Source organism: Takifugu flavidus, chromosome 18 (genome assembly GCF_003711565.1).
Source record: "Takifugu flavidus isolate HTHZ2018 chromosome 18, ASM371156v2, whole genome shotgun sequence".
In the NCBI taxonomy this organism is placed as follows: Eukaryota; Metazoa; Chordata; class Actinopteri; order Tetraodontiformes; family Tetraodontidae; genus Takifugu; species Takifugu flavidus.
Genome location: NC_079537.1, coordinates 437,099 through 444,585, shown reverse-complemented (window position 1 = coordinate 444,585; position 7,487 = coordinate 437,099). Strand labels below are relative to the sequence as shown.

General features: G+C 39.5%; 2 protein-coding genes across 8 annotated transcripts in view; both read right to left on the bottom strand.

The window, feature by feature from the left end:
- Window positions 1-1,145: 1,145 nt before the first annotated feature.
- kpna2 (karyopherin alpha 2 (RAG cohort 1, importin alpha 1)) lies at window positions 1,146-4,637 on the bottom strand. Of its 2 annotated transcripts, none has more exons than XM_057014365.1 (11): window positions 4,577-4,637; window positions 4,249-4,346; window positions 4,019-4,159; window positions 3,848-3,924; window positions 3,344-3,612; window positions 3,179-3,273; window positions 2,830-3,093; window positions 2,404-2,637; window positions 2,148-2,330; window positions 1,416-1,565; window positions 1,146-1,345 (listed from the first exon to the last, which is right to left on the bottom strand). In XM_057014365.1, the coding sequence occupies exons 2-11, from the start codon at window positions 4,303-4,305 to the stop codon at window positions 1,262-1,264; spliced, it is 1,554 nt and encodes a 517-aa protein (XP_056870345.1). In that variant the 5' UTR covers window positions 4,306-4,346; window positions 4,577-4,637; the 3' UTR covers window positions 1,146-1,261. The 2 variants fall into 2 exon arrangements, with proteins under 2 accessions (XP_056870345.1, XP_056870344.1); XM_057014364.1 differs by having other exon boundaries at window positions 3,848-3,936; window positions 4,577-4,636.
- An 808-nt stretch (window positions 4,638-5,445) lies between these two features.
- The window catches only part of LOC130514652 (nucleosome-remodeling factor subunit BPTF-like), a 28,874-nt gene continuing 26,832 nt past the window's right edge, over window positions 5,446-7,487 (bottom strand). For 5 of the 6 annotated variants that reach the window (XM_057014349.1, XM_057014351.1, XM_057014350.1 and 2 more), the window contains 3 exons: window positions 7,297-7,381; window positions 7,040-7,226; window positions 5,446-6,140 (listed from right to left, as the gene is read on the bottom strand). In XM_057014349.1, the coding sequence (XP_056870329.1) occupies window positions 6,101-6,140; window positions 7,040-7,226; window positions 7,297-7,381 (312 nt within the window). In that variant the 3' untranslated portion in view covers window positions 5,446-6,100. Of the gene's footprint in view, window positions 6,141-6,213; window positions 6,770-7,039; window positions 7,227-7,296; window positions 7,382-7,487 lie in introns of those variants that run through there. The other variant, XM_057014352.1, reaches the window with a different exon arrangement.

The window sequence follows — 7,487 nt, the reverse complement described above, 5'->3', positions numbered from 1 at the left end:
GGATTTATATAACTGTCTAGGTTTTGTATTTACAAAGTATAGAAATAGAATAAATACAAATAAGATTTGAACATTATAAGCATATACTAATATATCTATCTATCTATATATATACTGTAGATAGATATATATATTAAAAAAAAATCTCTTCCTCGCCCTCCTGGGCGGTGCCTCCTTCCTTCAGACTCGGGTCCTCTACCAGAGGCCTGGGAGTCTGAGGGTTCTGCGCAGGATCTTGGCTATTCCTAGGACTGCACTCTTCTGGACAGAGATCTCTGATGTGGTTCCCGGTATCTGTTGGAGCATCTACTCAGGTTGGGTGTTACTGACCCTAGTGTCCCGATCACCACTGGGACCACTATTGCCTTCATCCCCCACATTCTCTCCATCTCCTCCTTCAGCCCTTGGTACTTCTCCAGCTTCTTGTGTTCCTTCTTCCTGATGTTGCTATCATTCGGGATTGCTACATCTATCACCACCACTGTCTTCCGGTGTTTATCCACCACCACCATCTTGACAGTCTGGATCTGGAAGTCCCACAGGATCTTGGCCTGCTTGTTCTCCACCACTTTCGGAGGTGTCTCCCACCTGGACCCTGGGACCTCCAGCCCATACTCAGTGCAGATGTTCCTGTACACTATACCAGCCACCTGGTTATGCCGCTCCATGTATGCCTTGCCTGCTAACATCTCGCGCCTCCACACAGCCTACATCTGGGGTCTTGTCTGGTATGGTAGACCCTGGCCTCTATTGATCTGGTGCTCAGGGCCTGTTCTTGTGCAGCCATGATTAGTGCCTCTGTGCTGTCATTCAGTCCGGCCTTTGTCAGCCACTGGTATGTTTCGAGAAAACACACACATATATACAGTATATATATATACACACATATACACACACACATATATGTATACATATACACACACACACATATATATTTAGGGCAAATGATAACAGACTGAAAACGTACACCATGTAAATTGAAGCTGCTTAATGTTAAAACGCTGATGTATTCCAACCTTTTAACCATCTAACTGGTTCATGCAGTGAAGCCAAAAATAGTTCACTACTAGACAGAGCAAATTTCAGTAAATACATAGATCACGATTCACCAAGCAAATCAAAAGTAAATTAAGCATAAACCCAGATATCATCCGATAGCTTTATTTACAACATTTCATCAGATTAAGAGAATGTACAGTACATACAGAAAGAATTAGGGGAAGAAAATGACAAACACAGTGAAAAGGCATTAGAAAAATATCTAGAAATTGAAGTTGGCACTCTCGCTGACTTGAAATTCATAACCGTCTTCCGTCTCTGTTGGGGCCACACTTTTCACGTCCTCCTTTTAAAACAACAAAACATTGATTATCTTGAAAAACCAAGTTCATCAGACCCAACTTTCAAGATCCTACCTCCTCAGAAAAGTATTTCTCTATCAGTTTGAGGGCTGCTTTGTAGACAGTGTCATTCTCATGACCTTGCAAAGTCTCAATTTTGTCTAGTCCACCACACTCTTCAATCATCAGGCTCAGCTTGTCTGATTCACCAATTTTATCCCCAGCCTGAGAATAAAAAAATAAATAAAACAATGTTTAATTTCCTGTAGTACACCATGACTCATTACACATAGCAAAATAACCAACATATTGTCTACCATCAATAGAGAAATGTAAATTTATGAAGCAAAAATTAAAACCCACAAGTGTACTGTGATAAGTGTAGTCTCATGGCACCAACATTTCAGGGCTTTAGTTACTTTGCAGATAGCAGAGTGCAGTTCATTTTTAAACCTCTACCTCAACATTTATATAGATCATTATTTATCCTCAAATTCTGGTGTTAAAAGTTAATTCCCTTATTAGCATTGTCTATGAATTTTAAATTGAAAAGCATTGGAAAGAATTTGACCAATGGCAGACAGAATCACTGCGAATCCAATTTACATGCCATTAAAATACAGTCAAGCAATAATGACAACTTTCCTCATCCCACAGACAACAGGTTTGTTGTAATTTACTTCCCCTCCTCCAAAAAAGCCAAGTCTTTATTTGAGGCTCAATCTTGCAAAAATGTGACCAATATTATTCCTGACTATTTCCATCAACTTGAGATTTTCTGGGGTTACACTTGACATAAGTTCTCACCATGAAGATGTTTGTAATGGCGTCCAAAATGACAAGGATTGTTTTGGCATCTTTAGAGGAAAGCAGATTCAAGAGTGGTTCCAGGACATTGGCTTGAACAAGATGAACCACCTGCTGAATGGTGCCCCCACTGGTAAAATTGGTAACGGCCCACACAGCCTCTTTCTGTGTTTTATAATCACCCTGCAGGAAAACAAATGGAGTGATGAACTATATGATGACACCCAACTTTTGAACAGTTGAGTAAAGTACATACTTTCACAAGCAAGTCAATCAAATATGGAACAAGGCCAGCATTGATGACCTCCTGGATCTGAGAGTCCTTCCCTGCAGTGATATTTGACAGAGTCCAGGCTGCTTCCTTCTGAACATTGGATTTTTTATGGCACAGCAGTTGGGGGAACATGGCAAGGGTGCCTGAATCCAGCACGGCCTGCGTCTGTTCATCTGTACCAGTCACAATGTTACCGATGGCTCGCAGTGAAGGTGTCTACAAGCAGAAAGGCGCATCAATTTAAAAGTCTCAAGTGTTTTTGTACTTTGTTACATTGGTAACAATGTACAATTCCTAATATAAATATATTGATAGTGGTTCTATAATATGTTTAAGGTAAATTTTGGAATCATCTCTTCCACACAAAGTGACAAGGTTGAATATACTGTGGAAAAACTGAATACTCACAACAACAGATAGCTCATTAAACCCGAGCAGCTTCACCAGACGAGGAATTATCCCAGTTTGGACCACCACTTCAATACGCTCATTAGCACCGTCCGTCAAGTATGAAATAGCCCAACAGGCATCAGCAAGCACCTCGATATCATCACAATGCAGTAGACGTACGAGTGTGGGCAGGATTTGTTGAATGGCAGCTAAAGGGGGTGAGGGGTTCTTGTTGCGGCACAAGTTTGACAGTGTCCAGGTGACATTTCTCAGGTAGCTGGTCTGCAATTAAATGAAAATGCAAATCATCAAAAAACAAACTTGAGGACAATGACATGATTTGCTACTTTAACATCCAATTACTCACGTTAAATACGGATAGGTCAGGGACTGCTAGCAGGCTGAGCAGAGGGGTCACAGCTCCATGTTTAATAACTTTATCTCTAAGAGCTGATCCATCACCTAAAAAGTAAAAATACTAACAATTAGTTTCAATTAAATACTAAAAACTGAAAGCTATGTTGTCACGTACCAGCAATATTTCCAAGGGCCCATATGGCCTGTTCACTAATGTGCTGGTGAGGGGACGTGACCAGACCAATGAAGGCAGGGATGGCGCCACCCTGAACAACAGAAGCAGTCTGATCAGAAGTCCCAGATGCAATGTTAGTTAGAGCCCAGGAGGCCTCAAACTGGATTGGAGGACTGTTTGTCAGGCCCAGAAAGGCAACAAACTTGGGGATGAGACCCGCATGGATCATCTGGTCGATTGGAGGATGTTTATCCCGCGACAGTAGCTTTCTGTGGATAAGAGAGATAATTCAAAATGTTTAAAGTTGTAACTTGAATGAACTATTGTGGGCGTACGTCCATTTAATCACGTTTTAGGCTTGGTGGCTTCACTTCAATGAAACATAGGTTGAATGTTGGAAACAACCCCCCCATATACGCACATTGGACTTTGAAACATCTATGTGTGTGTAAAAAGATGTATTCAAAAAAGATCCGTGGACAATGTCCAGTTTTCGTGGATTACCTGGCTGCCTGCGTGGCCTGCAGCTGCAGCTCGGGACTGTCACTGGTGACCCCGGCCACAATCTCTTCCACAGTCCACTGCTTGGTGGCCTTAAGAGAAGGCGACCAGTCAAAGTTTCATCAATGCTTTGGATGACAACATGGGCTTCTTTTATCCAATTTAAGTGATTACCTGCTGGTTTTGAGATCGTTCTTGAAGCGGAGAAGTCGCCTCTTCCGGAAACGCAGCCACGTTTCTCCTTTTGAACATTTGGTCATCTTTCTTGGCCTTGCGGAGCTCCACGTTGACCTCCACTCTCCGGCGGCGAAGCTCCTGCGACAACGAGGAAATGTAAATCCAAGCCACACTATTTCTATCCCAGTTCATTGATAATAAATATGTTATGGAAGAAAAACACTCACATTAGCGTCTTTGCCTTTATTTTTAAAGCGGTTCAAACGTACGGTGTTCTCCGACATCTTTAAAGGTCAGCAGCAGCAGCAGCAAATGTATGTTTTATCTGCATAAAAATACAAATGAGTTGGAATAAGCCATTTAAAAATTCCTCGTGACAAGCTGGGTTGGTCGCCAGTGTGATTCGAGTACAGGCGAAGTAGCGTAAACTACCGGTGAAGTAAAGATCGTGATATCAGTTAGCACCTCACACAATTAAACATTCCAATGTCAAATTCTGTATTTGAGTTGCAATTTCTATTCTAAAACCAGTAAAACTAGATACCGCGCTCTTACCTGATGGTTGAAAAGGCTTTGTGGCGTATTGAATCTGCGGCGCAGATCTTTAAATTCCTCTTGGAGAACCCACTGATTGGCTGATTCGAGCGAAAGCATCCAGCGCTTCTCCTCATTGGCCAGTTTAAAAAAAACACACTGTCGGAAAAGGAAGCGCTCTCCCAAGGGCGTAACATCGCGAGATCTGAACATAATTTGAATCTGGTCAACAAAAATGGGACGGATTTACCTTGAAATTACACTTCACTCGTTTTACAAGCTTTCCAAGAACTATGGCTAACACGTTGCATAACAAAGTAAAATATCAGTAAATATTTACCCGTTGTATAGTGTATTTTTGTGTGTGTTTCTGTGCTCTGTACCTCTCCTTCTCCCCTCTTCTCCCTCTCCTCTTCCCCCTCCTTCTCCTCTTTCCCCTCCTCCTCCTTCTCCTCTCCTCTACCTCCCCTTCACTCTACTTCTCCTCTCCTCTCCCCTCCTACCTATCCTCTACCTGTCCTCCCCCTTCTCCTCTCTCTCTACCCAGCCGGCCATCAGCAGGAGGGTCCCCCTACATGAGCCTGGTCCTGCTCAAGGTCCAGGCCACTGTTGCTTGTCTTGGGTTAGGCCCTGGGATTCTGGAAAGCGCCTTGAAACAATTTTGATTGTATAAGACGCTATATAAATAAAGATTGATTTGATATTTATAACTGTAAAGTGTCTTGGAAGATAAAAAAAATAGGTTGAAGTGAGTACATGACATTTTTTTGTTTATGGAATCGATAAAACTGCATTAAATTTACCTAAGTTGAAATAAATCTTTTAAAACTGCATTGCCTTTTCCTAAAACCATTCATAAATATTAAGACTTTAAAATCACAAGACAAATCTGGAGGAAATGACTTTAATTATATTAAATCTGATATACATCTTTTAAAAAAAAATACAAAACCAAAATCCAGTCATTTCATAAACAAGGCAATTACACTCTTATACAGTTTGATACTTTTCAGTCACTAGAGGAGTCTGTCATTGATAACAGTACCTTATTTTCAGTGAGGCATTGATATTAACCAAGAAAACCACTGTTTTTTTTAAGATTACTATTAAATGTTTGTCATTTTTGACTACAGAGTGAAAAAATGTTTAACTTTGCCAAACTGTCCATACATCATTTCATGTAAAATGTCTGTAAATTGTCTTAGAGTATCGTATCCAAATTCTTTTCTGACTGGACATGAACATAATGATGGAGCTTCTAAAGACAAAAGATTTTTTTTTAAAAAAAATTAAATTTGAAAGCTTTTACAGTCTTTTCTCTGAGGTAAAGTTTCATCTGAAATGCCTCAGGAGTTGTGCTCCAGTACATTCAGGTCCAAAAATGGGTCCCTTAAAAGCAGCGCTGGCTGAGCAGATGATCTGTCAATCTTGCAGCAATGCTGGAGTCTAAACTGGGTTAGCAACCCAGTTTGTCACAAGGTTATAGTTGAGAAAAGCCACATTTCTTGGCAAGCACACAATGTCTGAGCAACATAGACTGTTTTTCTAAGAAGTTGAAGAACACTGTTGCTTGTTGTTATGAGACCTATAAGATATAAAAAGAGGGGGTATTGAGACTTAATTTTTTGGTTATTGTAAAATGTGAATAATCAGTCATGTTGGAGTTGTTCACCAGAGATGCCTTTATTTCAGCTCATTATTTTGCAGTCAGGTAATTGATGAAGTCTAAATCCTCAGTTTTGGAGAGTACCTCATCATTTAACAAAATCACTAAAATGATTTGTTCCCTAATTATTTAAAACATTCAAATACAGTTACATTTCTTACAATTACTTACAGATAAAATGTTAACCAGTTTAACTTAAAAAGGTTGCATCATACAAAATCTGTGTGCGTACTATATCAGCTGAACAAAAATAGCTAGTATTACAATATAATTATGTATATTATATAAATAATAAGTATATAATAAGTCAGAAATAGTTTGTGATGTGTTGTCTGATTAAAAAATTAAACAACTTGATGAACACACCTCAACATGGCTGCCATTTTGTGATGAAACAATATTACAACTGTGACATTTACATAATGGAAGCACAATTGACATTTTATTTTTTTCTTTAATCATATGCATCCTTTTTTTGTTGTAATAGTTAATATTAAACATCTACGCATTCAGTCCATCCAGACTGGCCCACCTAAGAATCTGACAATCTGAAAGACAAGAAAATGGAATGGCATAAATCAAAGACATGCAACAAAGATGAAAAGACAAACGCAAGAAGAAACATATATACATATAAATGCATACACACACACACCCACAGAACAACATATGCAAACAAAATGTATGACAGACAAGCAAGCATAAATCGACAAAGGAGACAGATGACTGACTGACTAGTATTAAATTAGACAAAGCAGTGGGAATGGTAAGGATACTTTTAGGACTCGTGCACTATTTAGACTAACTACCTGTCTCACCTGCTTGCTTTGAAACCTTTCAGCTTCTGCACAAAAAAAGCTTCAAGCAATTCTGCACACTGAAAGAATGGTGTGTCATTGGGGTTGTAATAGCGGCAGTTGTCAAAGATTTTGGTCACGTCAGCCACAAACTCTGTCAGTTTATGGTAATGTCGCTTCTGCAAGCGGGTTTCCATTGTGGAAAAATCTACAAGGGATAGAAATATGTGAATATGGATAGTAGTCTGCCATTTTCTTTAGGAAAAATTAATTCTTACCCATTGGCTCCTTGATAACGCGATAATAATCCGGTGCATCATGGGGATCAACAGGTTCAAGGAAAGGCCATGCCATTTTGTGAGACTGTAAAAAAAAATAAAAAAAATATGAGAATTTAATTTGGTAGTGTAGTTCAAATACCAGGGAAATAAACCTTAGTTGCTTATATGTAGAGCATGGTAGAGGGTTA

Bases quoted from the DNA above. Each gene is read 5' to 3' on its own strand.
- kpna2 (XM_057014364.1), bottom strand. From the start codon at position 4,305: ATGTCGGAGAACACCGTACGTTTGAACCGCTTTAAAAATAAAGGCAAA. The intron at 3,274-3,343 runs GTACGTGACAAC...TTTACTTTTTAG, and splicing joins GGCCCTTGGAAATATTGCTG to GTGATGGATCAGCTCTTAGA. The intron at 2,638-2,829 runs GTGAGTATTCAG...TTCTGCTTGTAG, and splicing joins TTAATGAGCTATCTGTTGTT to ACACCTTCACTGCGAGCCAT.